This window comes from Lampris incognitus, chromosome 2 (assembly GCF_029633865.1).
Source record: "Lampris incognitus isolate fLamInc1 chromosome 2, fLamInc1.hap2, whole genome shotgun sequence".
NCBI lineage: Eukaryota > Metazoa > Chordata > Actinopteri > Lampriformes > Lampridae > Lampris > Lampris incognitus.
Window position 1 is genome coordinate 42,573,555 of NC_079212.1, and position 18,257 is coordinate 42,591,811.

The window sequence follows — 18,257 nt, forward strand, 5'->3', positions numbered from 1 at the left end:
ACCCATAGGATGCTGCACAAGAATACACTATTGTTGGTCACAACATCCCCAGTTTATGAGCAGGCACTGTCACCAGTTTTCCCTGTAAAGGAGCCGAGATACCAAGAGCTGAAATTGTGAATTTAAAGCCTCCGTCTTTTTTGTTCGTGGCTTTTCACAGCCGTCCAACCACCTGTCCTTCTCCTGCAGGGGTGCGTCACTCCAACATCATTTGCGATAGCTGCAAGAAGCACGGCATCATGGGAATGCGCTGGAAGTGCAAGGTGTGCTTCGACTACGACCTGTGCACGCAGTGTTACATGAACAACAAGCACGACTTGAGCCATGCTTTCGAGCGCTACGAGACGGCACACTCCCAACCGTGAGTACCGCACCACTCGCCACCACACCCGGCCGGTCGGCCGGCCGCACACTTTAAATCAAACGCCACCCACTGCCGTCTCGTTCTGCAGAATGTCTTCATCTGGCTACATTTCTCTTTTCAAACCCAGTTAGCTCATGAGAGGTATGGTCTTTTTATAGCACCGTGTCCTCCAATTAACATTCACCACTAGCCTGGTTTTTGCTGGATGGCTTAAGAAGGCCGGAAAGGGCTTACACATTTATAACACATTGTAATGTCAGTCTATCCTTTTAGATTGTTCTGCCAGCCAAGATGTTTTCATTTGGGAGACATTTCCAGCTAGATGAACTGCACATTTCAAAAGACAACGGGCCTCATGAACGGATCCTGTCTTAAATGTCAGCGTTAGATGGATGAAAAGCTTGGCCCAGTGGTTAGCGCTGTCACCTCACAGCAAGAAGGTCCCGGGTTCGACCCCAGGGTTGTCGTCCTCTGTGTGGAGTTTAGCATGCTCTCCCCCGTGTCTGTGGTGGGTTTTCTCTGGGCGGTTTCCCCCCCATCGTCAAAAGAGACATGCATTGTTAGGAATAATGCTCCCGTCTGTCCCCCTGAGCAAGGCAGTGGGAAAAGAACTGGAGTTAGTCCCCGGGCGCAGCATGGAGGCGGCAGCCCATCGCTTCTAGCTACACGGATCACAGCTAGGATGGGCTAATTTGCAGTAACTGAATTTCCCCAAGGGGATTAATAAAGGAAACTTAATTAGCCACCCAGAGTTTTTATTAAACGGGTGCCTTTAATGCTGCGTTTCACTTGTTTGTAAATCGAACACATGTGTCAGTGAGCCTCACCTTAGCTTAGCTAAAGCCTCCAAATGACCACATGGAGATGGATGGCATTGTTGTGTGCCAAAAAGAAGAAAGATTTGGAGGAATCGGAGCAGTTGAGCGGATGCTACCTTTACATCTAGGCGTGCTGCTGTAAAATATACGTAAAAAGACAAAGTACATTACAAGTTGAGAAATGAAAGTACTGCTGTCAGAGCTGACAAAGGTGTATATCCTAAAATAACCTAAACATGATAAAGCAGTACTAACCTGTACGCCTACTCATTTAGGCCTACATGTATTATCTTCCTCTTCGAGAGACGTGGTCAACCGACTGCCCTGTGTGTATTTGTGTATGACGGGTCTGCACTGCTCTCAACTTTGAACGTACCAACAACTGAATGTAAAGTGAGAGAAAGTTGGTGAACGCTGTGGGGTTTTAAATAGCTTGTATGTTCTTTTTACAAACCGGTCTGTGTGTATGAACCCACTGGATCAGGTTCTGTGTGCTTTGTGGTTGGGGGCCTTTTCAAATATGTTGCCGTAAGGTTGGGTTAACACCAGTATTGTACACGAGATGATGATGTTTACAGACACACCTGAGTAGACAAACAACACAGAGTTAGCTTTACATCAGCTTCTCTCACTCTCAAACACACGACTTTACTCCAAAAAACCCAGTAGTTAGTCCACATTTTTATCTGTCAGGGTCTCCTTGCTGTTTCTTATCTTCTTCTTCTTTTTTTTTTGAACCCCCCCCCCCTTTCTCCCCAATTGTATCCGGCCAATTACCCTATTTTCCATGCCGTCCCACCCCCTCTGCTGATCCGGGGAGGGCTGCAGACTACCACATGCCTCCTCTGATACACGTGGAGTCGCCAGCCACTTCTTTTCACCCGACAGTGAGGAGTTTCCCCGGGGGGACGTAGCACATGGGAGAATCCCCCCAGTTCCCCCTCCTCCCCGAACAGGTGCCTCGACCAACCAGAGGAGGTGCTAGTGCAGTGACCAGGACACATACCCACAGCCGGCTTCCCACCCACAGACACGGCCAAATGTGTCTGTAGGGACTCCTGACCAAGCCGGAGGTAACACGAGGATTCGAACTGGCGATCCTCGTGTCAGTAGGCAACAGAATAGACCACTACCCTACCCAGATGCCCCTGCTTCTTATCTTCTTACCTGTGTCTCTATTCGTGGATACATGTGCTTCCTATTGTCTCACAAGAACAACTTTGTGTCTGCTTTCTGTTATCCAAGCAAACGTTGGGGTCCCAGCAAACCCAGTACCATTTATACTCTCTCTGAGTCCTGTTTTGGTGTTTTCAATCTAAAAGCTTTTGCACACTCCTAAATAGCTGCAGATGACATAGCAGTTTAGCCCAGCTCATCTGAATACACTACCTCTTGTGTATCTGAAAATACCGACCAATAAGAGTAGCATAGTCTGAAAGATGGACACTGAGTTTATTCTGAGTCTCGAATATATCCAGAAAAATGGAAGCCCCCCCCCCCCTCCGCTCACATCCAGTCTTCCGCATCAGTTCATGGTAATGTTCCTAACCCCCTTAGGCACTGTCTGAATGTCAGCTGGCTGGCCTGTTTCCATTTTAATAGGGGATGATATGTGTGACACACTAAAAGGAACACAGCATTCATATATTATCATCATCATAAATATACACGGATCAGCCAGAACATTAAAACCACGGACAGGTGGCGTGACGTAACATTTATTATCTCATTACAGTGGCACCTGTCAAGTGGTGGGGTATATCAGGCAGCAAGTGAACAGTCAGTTCTTGAAGTTGATGTGTTGGAAGCAGGAAAAATGGGCAAGCGTAAGGATCTGAGAGACTTTGACAAGGGCAAAATTGTGATGAATAGACAACTGGGTCGGAGCATCTCCAAAACAGCAGATGTGGGGTGTTCTCGGTATGCAGTGGTCAGTACCTACCAAAAGTGGTCCAAGGAAGGACCACTGGTGAACCGGTGACAGGATCATAGGTGCCCAAGGCTCATTGATGCACGGGGGGAGTGAAGGCTAGCCCGTCGGGTCCGACACCACAGAATAGCAACTGTTGCTCAAACTGCTGAAAAAAGTTAATGCTGGCTATGATAGACGGGTGTCAGAACACACAGTCCATCACAGCTTGCTGTGTATGGGGCTGTGTAGCTGCAGACTGGTTAGAGTGCCCATGATGACCCCTGTCCACCGCTGAAAGCGCCTACACTGGGCACGTGAGCCTCAGAGCTGGACCATGGAGCAATGGAAGAAGGTGACCTGATCTGATGAATCACGTTTTCTTTCACATCATGGGGCCGGTTGGGTGCGCGTGCATCGTTTACCTCGGGAAGGGATGGCACCAGGATACAGTATGGGAAGACGACAAGCCAGCGGAGGCAGCGTGGTGTTCTGGGCAATGTTCTGCTGGGAAACCTTGGGTCCTGGCATTCATGTGGATGTTACTCTGACACGTACCACCTACCTAAACATTACTGCAGACCAGGTCCACCCCTTCATGCTTAATGGCAACGGTATTCCCTGATGGCAGTGGCCTCTTCCAGCAGGATAATGCACCCTGCCACACTACACACATTGTTAAGGAATGGTTTGAGGAGCATGACAAAGAGTTCAAGATGTTGCCTTGGCCTCCAAATTCCCCAGATCTCAATTCGAATGAGCATCTCCGGAATCAGGAACAATTTGTTGTCATTTTTTTCATGTACTTACATACACAGGCCACAGCAGTGCGACACAAAAGACAAAAGACAAAAAAAAAAAATCCAAAACTTCCCAAAAATGACACCACATACCAAAACAGAGAGAACACAGCAAAAAAAATAAAAAATAAAACACAAACAGTTAACAACACAGTCCACTCAGTGCAACACAGTCCAAAAATTCCACTGTCCAGAGAACGAACGCCAGCCAGGATGACTGTGAGAACTGCCGGTCTGCATGGCTAACAGTTAGCTGAGCCTGCCCCACTTCCGCTTCCTGTCAGACTACCCTCAGTGTTTCCTCCTCGGGCTCAGCTCTGGCAGGGCCATGGTCCCTGGGCCCCCCAGATGCGGCAGACCACGCTCCCCCAGCCAATCCAACGCCAGCTCTCCCAGCCAAGACACCTTTGACACACCTCCCCGTACTCCACATGACGACACTAAAACACAGTCAACGACAGGCATGGCCGCCGCCAGACCGCCCTCGGTGTTATCAAAACTGCTGGTCTGCATGAGCCAGCATTTAGCTTAGCCTGCCCCGCTTCTGTATCCTGTCAGACCGCCCTTGGTGTTCCTCTTTCGTGTGCAGCTAGGGCCGTGATCCCTGGGCCCACAGCAGACCAAGCTCTCCCAGCAGATCCAGCATCAGCTCTCCCAGCCATCAAACAAAGACAAAACAACTGGGACGTAGACACTGCATGGACGGTACTGGGTGAGGCTGCCACAAACATAAGTTCGTGCCGCCATCTTCCCACTCCGGCACTGGGTGAGGCTGCCGAAAATGTGAATTTGTGCCGCCATCTTCCCACATCTATGGGATGTGCTGGAAATACAAGTCCAATCTATGGAGGCCCCACCTCACAATTTACAGAACGTAAAGGATCTGCTGCTAATGTCTTGATGCCAGATACCAGAGGACCACTTCGGAGGTCTTGTGACGTCCATGCCTCGACGGGTCAGAGCTGTTTTGGTGGCATGAGGGGGACCTACACAATATTAGGCAGGTGGTTTTAATGTTTTGGCTGATCGGTGTACTTTAGATACAGGGTCATCTGGGACATGTCTGTTCCTCTGTGTACTTTTGTTTTAAACTTAGTAGATCTTTTCATTGTTGTAACAGCGGAAAAGCTCGAGGTAAAGTTGTATACCCGGTTTCACACCGCGTTAGCTGCTCTCTCCACGTGTCATCCATATTGTTAGTTTCATTATGAAAGCAATACTGGTGCAATAGTGTTAGAACTTTATTTGGACAATAGGACATTGTTGCTGTGTGCCTCAGCGGAGTAAGGCCATCTATTCAGAAAGTCCTATGTGATGCAGTATATGTCACATCGCCCCCCGCTGCAATTTTAGGTGGCACTTTTTACCTCGTGGCGTTTTGTTTGAGTAGATTTTCCTCCAATGAGAAATCTCATGCAATTTATGATCGCTGCCAAGTTGTACAGCGATCATTCAGCGCCGTCTTGACGTTCTCCTCTTCTTCTCCGGCCTCGCTTTCCCTTCACCGCCATTCGATTTCTAATGGGAGCCTGAGTGTTGTGCGGTTCAGCAGTATCCTTCACCAGGGCTTTATTCGGAACAAACACCTTTTTATGACCCTTTAGAGAGGTTGGATTATACCCTTCTTCTTGTAGCCACCCGTCCAAGATCACCGCATCTTAACATTTCATTCAGTCAATGGGCAAAAAGGTTATCGGGCTCCTCGGTGTGCACACGGCCTCCAGTGATACTGATATTATTTCAGCTGTAACTTCAAAAGTTCAAATGATGAGAGAAGTGATTTTGCTCGGCCATAGCAGATATGGAAGAATCTGTTAGGACGCCATCTGCTTTCAGCATCCCACCCTTTAATCTGTCAAGTTATTTAGAGGTTCCTCACAATCCCACACAGCGGTGGCACCAAGCTAGGTGCGATCTAAACTATATTTGTAAAAACGAAAATAGATTTAATGAAGGTTGACCGCTTGCGTTTCATCGCATCATTTGGAACCATAATAAGTAGTCTGTCGTGTTTACGAAAGGCTTAGCCACCATTATACCTATTACCAAACCCCAAATGAAAGGTGTGAGATTTGTTTTTGAGGACTTGCAGGTTCCCCTAAAGCCCGCTGCTGTCGAGATGTTAGGCTCGTATTGTGCCTCGGGAATCGCTGGGCCGTGACGTAGCGAGTGCTCGCAGGAACCCGAAACGAAAATGTCACCTAACTTGCAATAACAGTGCATTTTCATTCGTTATTTTTAGTAAGTTTTTTTGGATCCCCCCCCCCCCCTTTTCCCCCAGTTGTACCCGTCCAATTACCCCACTCTTCCGAGCCATCGCGGTCACTGCTCCACCCCTTTGCTGATCCTGGGAGGGCTGCAGACTACCACATGCCTCCTCCGATACATGTGGAGTCGCCAGCTGCTTCTTTTCACCTGACAGTGAGGAGTTTCACCAGGGGGAGGTAGCATGTGGGAGGACCACGCTATTCCCCCAAGTTCCCCCTCCCCACTGAACAGGCACCCTGACCGACCAGAGGAGGTGCTAGTGCAGCGATCAGGACAAATACCCACATCCGGCTTGCCACCTGCAGATACGGCTAATTGTGTCTGTAGGGATGCCCGACCAAGCCGAAGGTAACACAGGGATTCGAACCGGCGATCCCCGTGTTGGTAGGCAACGGAATAGACCGCTAAGCCACCCGGACACCCTCCTAACCTTATTCTTTACTGGGGATGACTGGTGGAGACTGGTATATTACAAAGTGATTACCAGTATTGCTGTAAAGGGGCAGATGTTGCCCTCTCCAATACCGTCTAGCCCAGTAGCTTACCTTCATACGTAGCATACCTTCATACGTAGCATACCTTCATACGTAGCTTACCTTCATATGTAGCTTACCTTCATACGTAGCTTACCTTCATATGTAGCATACCTTCATACGTAGCTTACCTTCATACGTAGCATACCTTCATACGTAGCATACCTTCATACGTAGCTTACCTTCATACGTAGCTTACCTTCATACGTAGCCTGACTTTTCTGAGTCTTAAGGTTTTTTGTGTGTGTGTGTGTGGAGACATCTGGAACATGGGAACGTTGTTTTCTAAAAGTGGGCATAAGGGACTGTGACTCAGCTGAAGTCAGCGAGCCAGTGATGATGTGAATGGAGCCTTCAGACATCTCCGGCCTTGGCTAAAGAGGACACATAATTCAGGGGAATGCTAGATGGCACCAGGAAAAACCACTCACTTCACACTCGGTCTTACGCAACTATCAGTCTCTGTCACATGGTAAACATGGTGTCTCTTGAGATGAAGTGGTGTTTATTCTATAAATAATAGGTTGGTGTATTTAGCGTCAATAATTTTTTTGGATCCAAACACTTCTTAGGGCGCGCACCTCTCAACCGCAGGTCTGTTTGACGCTGCGGCCATCGCAGGAAATGTCCACGTCTTTCCTTTAAAACCGCTGAACTTGATAGATTTTTTTGCAAAATTTTTTGTCGGTTTTCAACAGACCCGGCATCGAACCCATCTAAAACAGACCAACATGTGCAGAAAATACTGGTCACCAAGGGAATTTAAGCTAATTTGAAGATTTTGGCACAGAAGAACTACTCTTCTCTTTCACCTTGTCTAAATATTAACACACACACACACACACACACACACACACACACACACACACACACACAGAGTCCTGTTATAAAAGATAGTACCCCAGTTGAAATAGACTCCCGGTTGTTACCCAACTTTGGGGCAGAAGCATGAATCAGGAAAAACATCACATGAAAGTCACATCCCCTCTCTGCAGCGCTACACTTATTATGCACGGTGCCAAACGCATAGTACCCTCCTCTATCTCCAGACCGTCAGTCACCCACGTTTCATTTCAAGCATAACTGGTGCGTTTCATCGGAATATTTTTTTTATAAACGGGCTGACGTGCGGCCGGTGATTTAAAATAAAAGTTTGGCTTTATTTCCTTCAGTGGGAGATGGGGGGGAGCGAGAGAGACTCTTGTATTAATCACCACCAGCAGGTACAAAACAAACTACTCTGGGGTCAGAGGGGGCAGAGCTGGAGATACAAAACAGGAGTGTTGTATTGTCATTAAAACAGACTTAACTGGATTACGACGTGAGCGTTCGCTGCACAGATTTGCATGCTAGCATTTTTGACTTCCTGGGGAAGAAGTATTAGGGTAATTGCTAGTGGCATGTGGAACAAATTGAAGTCCCATATGTTGTTGCCACATGCACAGCATTATGTAGTATTACTGCACTGCATCTCCCACGTATCCCATTATGAGCAGTATCCCAGCTTCCTTAACAGTTCGCATGGCACAGTTGTACCTTATTTGCAACTATATCTCGGATATATATATAAATATCATAAACAAGTTTCATCTTCACTGACCCTGAGAGCAGCATAAGCGGTTTACGTAATGGATGGATGGATGTTGTAAACTTTGGTTTGTCTGCTTTCTCTCTTTCTCTCACAGCCAGATAACTGATCTCCGCATCCCTTTTGTTTTTTTTTGTTGGCTTTTTTGTTAATGGATGATGAAATTGGCTCCATATATTAGATATTCTTATAATCTTATATATAATTAAAATAATTCCATCCGTCCATTATCTTAACCGCTTATCCTACTCTCAGGGTCGCGGGGATGCTGGAGCCTATCTCAGCAATCATTGGGCGGCAGGCAGGGAGACACCCTGGACAGGCTGCCAGACCATCACACACACACACACACACACACACACACATATATATATATATACACATCAATTATCTGAGCCGCTTATCCTGCTCTCAGGGTCGCGGGCATATATATTAATTAAAAAAATATTTTAATTATATGAAAAATTATAAGAATATTTAATATATGGAACCAATTTCATCATCCATTGATGAATGAGGTGGCGCAGTGGTTAGTGCGGTCGCCTCACAACAAGAAGGTCCTGGGTTCGAACCCCAGGGTAGTCCTTGGGGGTTGTCCCGAGTTCCTCCGGGGGCTCCGGTTTCCTCACATAGTCCAAAGACGTGTAGGTCAGGTGAATCAGCCGTACTAAATTGTTCCTAGGTGTGAATGTCTGTGTGTTGGCCCTGTAATGGCCTGGCGGCCTGTACAGGGCATCTCCCCACCTGCCGCCCAGTGACTGCTGGGATCCCCCGCAGCATCCCCGTGACCCTGAGAGCAGGATAAGCGGTTGGATAATGGATGGGTGGATATATATAGTATGTGTGTGTGTTATATATATATATATATATATATATATATATATATATATGTCATATATATATGTCATATATATTATATGTATATATGTTTATATGGTATAATATAATAATATAATAATATCATATATACATATTATATAATATATATGTGTGTATATTTATTTATCTATTCGGACCTGTGATGGACTGGTGGCCTGTCTAGGGTGTCTCCCCGCCTGCCGCCCAACCACTGTGCTGCTAACTCTCAAACAAGCCCCGCAGCTGAGGCGAGGATGAACAGGACGTCACTCAATGGTCGAAAATTTCTTTATTTTTAACCAACAGGTTACGAACCTTGAAAAAGAAAACACACAAAATACAAACATACATCATTCAAGTACCCTCAACTCAAAACTAACACACAATATAACTCACTCACTCTTGCAATCACTCACCAGTCCGTCCTCGTCCCGTCATACTAAAGAGTCCCCGCTCTGAAGCTGTATTAACTTTCTTGACGTCACCCCCAGAACGTAAATCAGCCAATCACAGCAGCTCCCTAACTGAGACCCCGGATGCACGCATTTCTCGCCAATAGAATTTCGCAATAAAAGTCCTTATCAAGCACACAGAAATCACATACAATCGGAACTGGAATAAATCTCATTATTATTATCAATACTCAGATTCACTTATGTAACTAACAATTCAAACAATGTTACAATTTAACTACATGTAAACGAAATAACTTTCACAAGTTTGTACTTAAACTAAACAAAAATCTCTGACTAAACACAACTCAAATCCAACCACCCCATAGAAAGTAACACAACCACTGCTGGGATAGGCTCCAGCCTCCCCGCGACCTTGAGTAGGATAAGCAGTTTGGCTAAAAAATGGTTGGGTGGATAAACAAATTACTCACCAAATGAAGGAATTTTCTGTCAGTGATCATCCACAGTACAGTTTTAATTCAGTTATCACAAAATGAACATTTATTTTTTTGGGTGTGAAAGCAGAAAGAGATGTCCTCTGTACTGTGTTTGTTGCTATAAATGACTCACTGTGAGCTGTGTTTAGTCTGGTCTCTTTCGTGTTAGGTAGCACAGAGACGTGTGAAGGTAATTGCGTGCTGACAGGGCTCAAGGCAGCATGTGTGTATGTCTACCGTGTATTATCTGGGTTCAGGGGCTCAGTTTGTTAATTGGCTCATCGCACACACAGTGCCGGGTAGCCATCCTGTAAACTCGGTGCGGTCTCATTCTGTACGTCAGACTACACAGCGGTCCTCGGCAGTCGTGTGCATGACAGGTCTGCATCCTGTCCTCTTGCCTGGTCTCTTGGCTGCTCCTGCAGAACTGCATCAGATTTCCTCCCAAATTAGATAAAGGGAAGGCTAATTGGAATTTCTCTGAGCATTTATTTTTCTTTATCTCTTTGGCTGTAACCTCAGGAGATGCTCTGTCTTTCTTATATCCTGCTCTCATTAACTTTGACATTGTCCTCCATGTGTGGGATAAAAGGGATGTGATGTGTGGACCAAAGGAAAGTTGTCAGAGATGTAAAAAATACAGTATTATGACTCTGAAAAGATATTTATAGCCGTATATGTGCATGTACAGTATAACTGTCTCTACTTGTGCATCATGTATGTTTGCGCATTTGTGGGTGCATGTTTTATCGGTGAACCCTTGTTTGCTTTGTGTCCCATGGTCTTTGGACCATCCTGGTTCAGCAGTTACGTGTTGTGTTTTCCTCCGGGCGACATCGTGTCAACAGATCTCTTGAGTCTCAGATCCCCATCTGGTCTGGGTAGAAAGGGGACAGTTGGGAAGGGCAGGATTAGAAAACCCGATCCTTTTTGAAGAGCCGTTTGGTCTCTTGCCCGAAGAGGCTGTAAACAACAACAACACGTAAAGGTGAAAGGTCACATGCTTTCCTGTTTGTCCGTCCGACAACCTTTACAACTTGTCACGTAATGTCTCAGTATGTGTTCGATATTTTGCTCCTTTTCTCGCATTTATGATCAGAGCCGTTTAGTCACTTCTTCAGCTGTGTGTTAATTAGGCCTAGTATTAATGTTTAATTGGCATTTCTGCAGCAATCATCTATCCACAAGTTCAGGAAATGTTATTGTTGATAATAGTGTTTTCGTTAGCTTTCTGTCAGCGGCACTGATTTCGACAATTAATGGGAAATGGCCGACTCTGTGACTCTGTATGCACGCCACATGCCCACATCCTTGCAACACCGGGTTAGGGCATCTGAGGAGGTGGTTGTTTGTGTTGAGACAGACAGACACACACACGCACATCCAGACACCTAGCTTTGCTCTGTGACGGCCTGCTCCCTGATTGCCCTGCTGCCTAGGGATTAGCCCCAAAGCCCCATTTTTAGATACATGCGCCTGACCTCGAGACGCTCCTTCCATAGCTTAGACAGTCCCACGCTAAGATTTACTGGTCATTGGCACTGAGTCACCACGCAAAAAAAAAAAAGAAAAAAAAAAGGGTATGGCTGATTCCTCGAAACCTTCAACACGTCTGATCTGTGACAGGTGAAGATAGTCGAGGCTAGCTTAAAGTGTTCACGGACAGCTCGGCGGAGAGACGTGTGGGAGTAGCAGAGCCTGTGTGAGACTCCAGAGGGAGGCTGCCCACATGAGACTTTGTTTCCTCTGATCACCAAGGACTTGATGGGGGGGAGTCCGGACAAAGCTGTTTGGTAGAAATGGAAGCTGGATTTTGACCTTGTTGATAAAGCATGGGAATAGGCTGTTGCTTTGCACCAAGATCGGATCAAATCTTTACCATAAGGTGAGTTTGTTGTCGGCTCTCAGCCTGTGAAAAGTGTCACTGTCGGCCTCTGTTAACGTCTGGATTGGCTGATGGAGTCCGGGGTTTCAGTAGGCGTGATGATGTTTTGACACGAGGTGGATATCATCAGCCAAGCAGAGAAGAGTCCTCCCAGTGTGTTTCTAGATGAGGGCTGTTCCAAGCTGTCAGCGTCGGTCAGGAAAAGACCTCCTTCTGATATGGATGACTGTATAGGCATATGTAGGCCATTGTCCCCCCTTCGGCAGTAACACTCACAGAACAGACTCCTATTGGCTCCTCAAGCTCTATAGATTTAAAAGTCTTGTCAAGCTGTCTCATATGCTTATTTCTATGGTCGTCCTGATTTGAGGGCATGCATATGTCGTTGCATGTCTCAAAGGCAAAACTGTTAAGCGCCACGTTTCCCTGTGTGCCACTTAGTGTTTCGCATTACATGGGGCCAACCTCCTGGCCCCATGTAATGGGAGGTTCAAAAAAATCTTCAGGGTTCAGATCTCTCAAACTCTAATTTTCGATCACAATTTTCCCAAGACTTCTCAAGTATCAGCAACGTCTTTATATCAGCAATGGAACAACTCATTAGGTGTTCCATCGTTAAATGTTAGTGTGTTTTTAATTAAAGATGTTACACAGCATAGTCTTTGTGTGGTCTTACTGTAAGGTGTTATATAGTTAGTCTTAATGGACTTAGCCTGCAGGATGTTCGGCCCAGTGCCATTTGTGTTCAGTTGTGATTTCATGGAGAGTGGGCTGTTGTGCCCTCACCCCCCCCCTCCACCCCCACCCCCTTTCACAGAGTGAGCTTGGCACCGAGGCAGAATCTCCCGCGGATCATCCTCAAAGGAATCTACCAGGGGGTCAAAGTAGTCCGCGGACCCGATTGGGATTGGGGCAATCAAGACGGTGAGTATAGCGGGGGGCGGGAAGCGAGTAACCTGGCGCTGCAATCTCAGCAGGGCCCCCCCCCTCCCCACCCTGTTCAGCATGGGACTGTGCCTCTTCAAAGCCCATAATAACAGTCTAACCTCTTGTCTGATTAACCCATGAAATGGTGGCGTGTTAATTGGTGTCTGCCTGCATTTATACGGCAGTGACTCACTAGAGTCTGTTCAACAGATGTGTATCTGTGTGTTTAGACTGTGTGTGTGTGTGTGTACGTGTGTTTGTTTAAAGTGACCTTGTGCAGTACAGTTTATTAACTGTGTTGCTTCCCTTCCCAACTCGGGGAGTAGAATACACAGAGAGGTCTCATGACACTAAATATAGTCGTGTGTGAATTTCTAGGAAGAACAGAACCCAAGCCATTCAGGATGCTTCGCTGCTTTGGGATGTGGGTTTTTTTTTTTTAAAGGCATTTTGAGTGTTTGTGGTTTCATGTTAATGTTACAAACATGGATTAAGGGGAAGTCTGACTTACTGGTTTTAATGTTACTCTTTAAGGTAATGTAATGCCGTCCTAGCAGGTGAGAATAGCTCAGTTTTCTGTGTTTAGAGTGAATGAGTCAAAATGTCCTGTTGGTGTCTTTTGAGATGAAGGCCCTGGGGTTTGGCTACGTCACTCACCAGGCTTGAATGGCGCATGTGTTGAGTGCACACTAGATGCTCTGGGCATGCTCAGAAACCCCCACCCCCACGCCCCCCCCACCCCCAACCAAACACTCTGTGGGTCATTGAGTCAAATGGTGCTGTCAGGCAATAAGGCGACCAGATGACTTTGAGATCTCTGATGGAGAGGTCAGCCAAGATGTTCTCATCTAATAGAAATTGAGTACACATGAACCCATTTTCAGATATGCACAATATTGATGCAAATTTGCATAGGTTTGTTGTCGGGGCAGTGATGCTTATTTTGTATTTGGCTCTTTCATAGTTTATCAGAGGGGGGGGGCCGTGTTTCATCAAAGCCAAGTGTTCTCAGTTGTCTGGAAGGATAGAGGCACATTCCCCGCAGCACCTTTTTGCGGTTATTTCCACGTCATACCAAGAATACCAAGTCACTGACTTACCTCACAATTGCCTTCTTTCTTTACTTTCAGCATGGAATCTGTTGCATTAAACTAATACTCCCTCTCAAATTGTTTGACACTTGGCAGGTTATTAGCCCAAAAGGAGGATGTTTCCTTTCTCACGCATTTCTGTCTTTTTGGCCCGTCTAGGTCACATTTACTGTCTCTGCATTTCATGGACGCCTTCTACATGTTGTGCATGTTGTGTTACATTTCATTTTAAGTGTTAACGTGCTTGCATTCCCGTTGTCAACCTTTTTGTGTTTTCCGAAAGCCATTCCTTATTTTATAGGACCATAACAGTTTTTTCCTCCATTTGTACATATATTTCCTATCTTGACTTCCATTTGTTCAGTAAGCTTATTTGTTGTTGGTCTCTTAAGCCTCCTCCCAGCTGATATTTTACAAACTGTTGCGTATTTGTTTGTGTGCGCTTGCATGTGTAGGAGGGGAGGGTAAGGTTGGGAAGGTTGTGGATATTCGTGGTTGGGACACAGAGTCCGGTCGCAGTGTGGCCAGTGTCACCTGGTCAAATGGCACAACCAATGTCTACAGAATGGGCCACAAGGGCAAGGTGGACCTGAAATACGTGTCCGATGTCCAAGGAGGCTTCTACTACAAAGACCACCTACCAAAGCTTGGTAAGAAGAGGGGACGAGTCCCCGTCCCTGTACTCTTTATACAGAGCTTTTTGGAAAGGCCTGTTTCATATCCCATTATTTCTCTTTTATCTCATTAGATCATGTCTGTTGCCATGCGAATGCGGGGCGTCCGGGTGGCGTGGCGGGCTATTCTCTTGCCTACCAACACGGGGATTGCCAGTTCGAATCCCAGTGTTACCTCCGGCTTGGTTGGGCATCCCTACAGACACAATTGGCCGTGTCTACGGGTGGGAAGCCGGATGTGGGTCTGTGTCCTGATCGCTGCACTAGCGCCTTCTCTGGTCAGTTGGGGTGCCTGTTCGGGGGGGGAGGGGGAACTGGGGGGAATAGCGTGATCCTCCCACCCGCTACATCCCTCTGGTGAAACTCCTCACTGTCAGGTGAAAAGAAGCGGCTGGTGACTCCACCTGTATCAGAGGAGGCATGTGGTAGTCTGCAGCCCTCCCCACATCGGCAGAGGGGGTGGAGCAGCGACCAGGACGGCTCGGAAAAGTGGGGTAATTGGCCAAGTACAATTGGGGAGAACAAGGGGGAAAAAATCCACAAAAAAAAATAATAATAATAATACTGAGTGAACTGTTCAGAGCTGATAGTCTTTGTGTGTACACACAGATGTGTGTGTGTGTGTGTGTGTGCTGTCACTGATACTGATGCGTGATTGAAACTCGACCCACCAGGCGAACACGCAGAGCTTCAGCGTCAGGAGAGCGCCGACGGCCACTCTTTCCAGCAAGGGGACAAGGTCAAGTGTCTCCTGGAGGTGGACATCCTGCGGCAGATGCAGGAGGGTCACGGAGGCTGGAACCCCAAAATGGCAGAGGTATTTGGCCCCCTTCCCTTTGCCAGGCAGATGGATCACACAAATGACAGGAGCCAGATTCAGAAAAGGGATTCTATCTATCTATCTATCTATCTATCTATCTATCTATCTATCTATCTATCTATCTATCTATCTATCTATCTATCTATCTATCTATCTATCTATCTATCTATCTATCTATCTATCTATCTATCTGTCTGTCTGTCTGTCTGTCCTCACTGTTTATGTATTTTAGTTTGTATAATTACATGGCGTTCACATAATTTTTTGTCCCAGCATTATGAGCTACTGTGAATTTTGTGTAATGGATATATTGCAAGTACCGTTTATACATTGCACAAACATTTCATCACACTCTGTACATACACCCACTGCCACAGTATTGCCTTCTGAACTGTAACGCAATAGATTTACGTAACGGGCACAGAAGGGTGCAAAAGCAAACAAAGTCAAGTTAGTTCATTTCCCATCGGAGCTATTAAAGGGGGAACACTCTGATGAGCTTCACAGAACGTGACCGAAAACAAGGCTGAAAGAAGCTCTTTCTGTTTACAGTACATCTGTCGGATTGGGACGGTCCACAGAATCACAGACCGGGGTGACGTCAGAGTCCAGTACAGCAACAACATCCGCTGGACTTTCCACCCTGGTGCCCTCACTAAGGTACTTAACTACCATCAGCTCACAGCCATCAGAATGAATATTTAGTTTTTTTTTCGGTTGTTGTTGTTGTTGTTGCTTTTTTTAGCATGTCGGTAGTTAATTTGTGATAAAATGAGACTGAATTTGTTTGCACCCATTAAGTTTAAGCGTATACCGCTAAAAGTACGTTTGTAAAGATATGGTCTATCTCTTTTTCCTAAGGTGAACACTTTTGGAGTGGGCGAGCTAGTACGAGTATTGGAGGATATGGACAGTGTGAAAAGACTGCAGACCGGCCATGGAGAGTGGACAGACAGCATGGCTCCTGTATGCTCATTTAGCCTGACACCGACTGGTAGCGCGATGATAACTTGTCACACTATTGATCCCCTTCCTCTTACTTGGTGAAAGCTACATATGAATTCATGCCAAGCCCCATTATCTTCTGAAGGCCTCTCTGACCAGCTGCTTCATGTCAGGGTTTGTCCCTTGCCACCGAAAAGCCTTAAATTGGCAGATGTCCCACTGAATTAAGAGGGAATTACAGTGGATATTTAGCTGTGCCACAGGAAGCAGTCAAGCTTAAAGCTTTTTCCTCAAATGTAACCTTATTGTACTCTTGTAATGGAAGAGGTGTGGGATTTTCTCAGGGAGAAGAAGTATGAACACCTATCACACATCTACCTCCTTCTCCTGTCCCTGCTTTGTCCCCAGGCCCTTGGCCAGGTGGGGAAGGTTTTGAAAGTGTATGCAGACGGTGACCTGCGCGTTGCCTTCGGAGGCCAGACATGGACGTTCAACCCGGCTTGTCTCATGGCGCAGCCCGTGGAGGTGGACGCCAACCTCATGACGGCCGAGAACCCCAGCGAATCCGGAAGTAAGGATACAGCCCAGGACGAGGGGGCCATCTCTGACCATTCTAACCAACCAGCTCTTCTTTCTCCACTGCTTTTGCTCCCTCTTTCTTTTCTGTCTTCCTCGCTCTCTCTCTTTTTGTCTTTCTTTCTTCTCAGCCTTCATTCCAGCTCTGACTCTGCCATGCATTTGCATAAAGGCTACAACTGTGACATTTACGATCACAGACGAGGCTGCCTCTGTTCGTCATTTCTAACAGCATGTTTATTTTGGTGTCTGTTTCATCTAACTGTAACATTTTTCTGAAGACTGGTTTTATAGCATGCTGTGGTGCTGCATACTGGATGCAAGAGTCTCGGTTGATCTCCTGCACTCACTAGCCCCTTTCCTCATCATTACATCCATTTATTGTTTGTGTGTCCAGTTCACATCGGCTGAGGGGGAAATGTTCAACAAGGGGCTTGTGTGAATGTGTGTCTGTGTCTGTGTTTGGAGAGGATTGTCTGGTTGGACTGCATGGATGGACATTTTGACTCATTTCAGAGGTTGTGCATTGAGCCAGGCTTTGAAACCCCAGTTAACCATTATGTGTCTTTCTGCAATGCTGTGTGGTGCCTCTGGAGTCTGAAGGGGCCTCAAGAGCTTTGCAGCACCAATGCGATAGTGTTGTCAGTATTGAACAAATCTCATCTAAATCAGTTTCCCCCCCCCCCCCCCTTTACCCTCCCCTCTTCCATCCATTCCATCCTTTCTTCCTGTCCAGGTACTGTCATTTCAGTGTTGGAGAAGCTGCTGTCTCAGTCCACGGAGCAGGACAACCCCAGTCGGCTGGTCATTGAGGCGGCACACGGCAGTGCCAATAAAGTCCGGGAGCTGGTGCAGAAGTATCCCGACAAGGTGAGTGCGGCACTCATTCCCTTTGCTGCAGCCTACTGCTTATTCCAAGAGCACTCAACCACAATGGGGAGGGGGGATTGAAAGAGCAGGGTGACTCACTTAGCCAGATAAGTCCCTAAATGACGAGATAATTTAAATGCCCTCTGCTAAATACTTCAAGGGTCAGCTATATTCTCTTCCACATTCAGTCACCTGTATGTTTGGTCCAAGTAAAGGAATCTTCTTTTTGTTTTAATACAGCATTTTGGCATGTTGAACTAAAGCACTAGCACAAGAATTAAGCTATTCCATGTACGCCATTGCTTGTTGAGTCAGTTCATCTGGGCACAGCGTTTAGTGGGAGAAACGTTTCATCACTCATCTGAGTGACTCCGTCAGTCTCAGCTGACTGCAGGTATCCCCCAGTCTTATAACCGGCACAGCTGTATTTGCCAAACAC

The 18,257-nt window shown here is 46.5% G+C and overlaps 1 protein-coding gene across 5 annotated transcripts in view; it reads left to right on the top strand.

The window, feature by feature from the left end:
- mib2 (MIB E3 ubiquitin protein ligase 2) overlaps positions 1–18,257 on the top strand; it is a 70,278-nt gene that overhangs the window by 17,706 nt on the left and 34,315 nt on the right. For 4 of the 5 annotated variants that reach the window (XM_056302242.1, XM_056302238.1, XM_056302241.1 and 1 more), the window contains exons 3-10: positions 190–361; positions 12,733–12,839; positions 14,389–14,583; positions 15,282–15,424; positions 15,980–16,087; positions 16,289–16,393; positions 16,781–16,943; positions 17,685–17,818. In XM_056302242.1, the coding sequence (XP_056158217.1) occupies positions 190–361; positions 12,733–12,839; positions 14,389–14,583; positions 15,282–15,424; positions 15,980–16,087; positions 16,289–16,393; positions 16,781–16,943; positions 17,685–17,818 (1,127 nt within the window). The remainder of the gene's footprint in view (positions 1–189; positions 362–12,732; positions 12,840–14,388; positions 14,584–15,281; positions 15,425–15,979; positions 16,088–16,288; positions 16,394–16,780; positions 16,944–17,684; positions 17,819–18,257) is intronic. The other variant, XM_056302240.1, reaches the window with a different exon arrangement.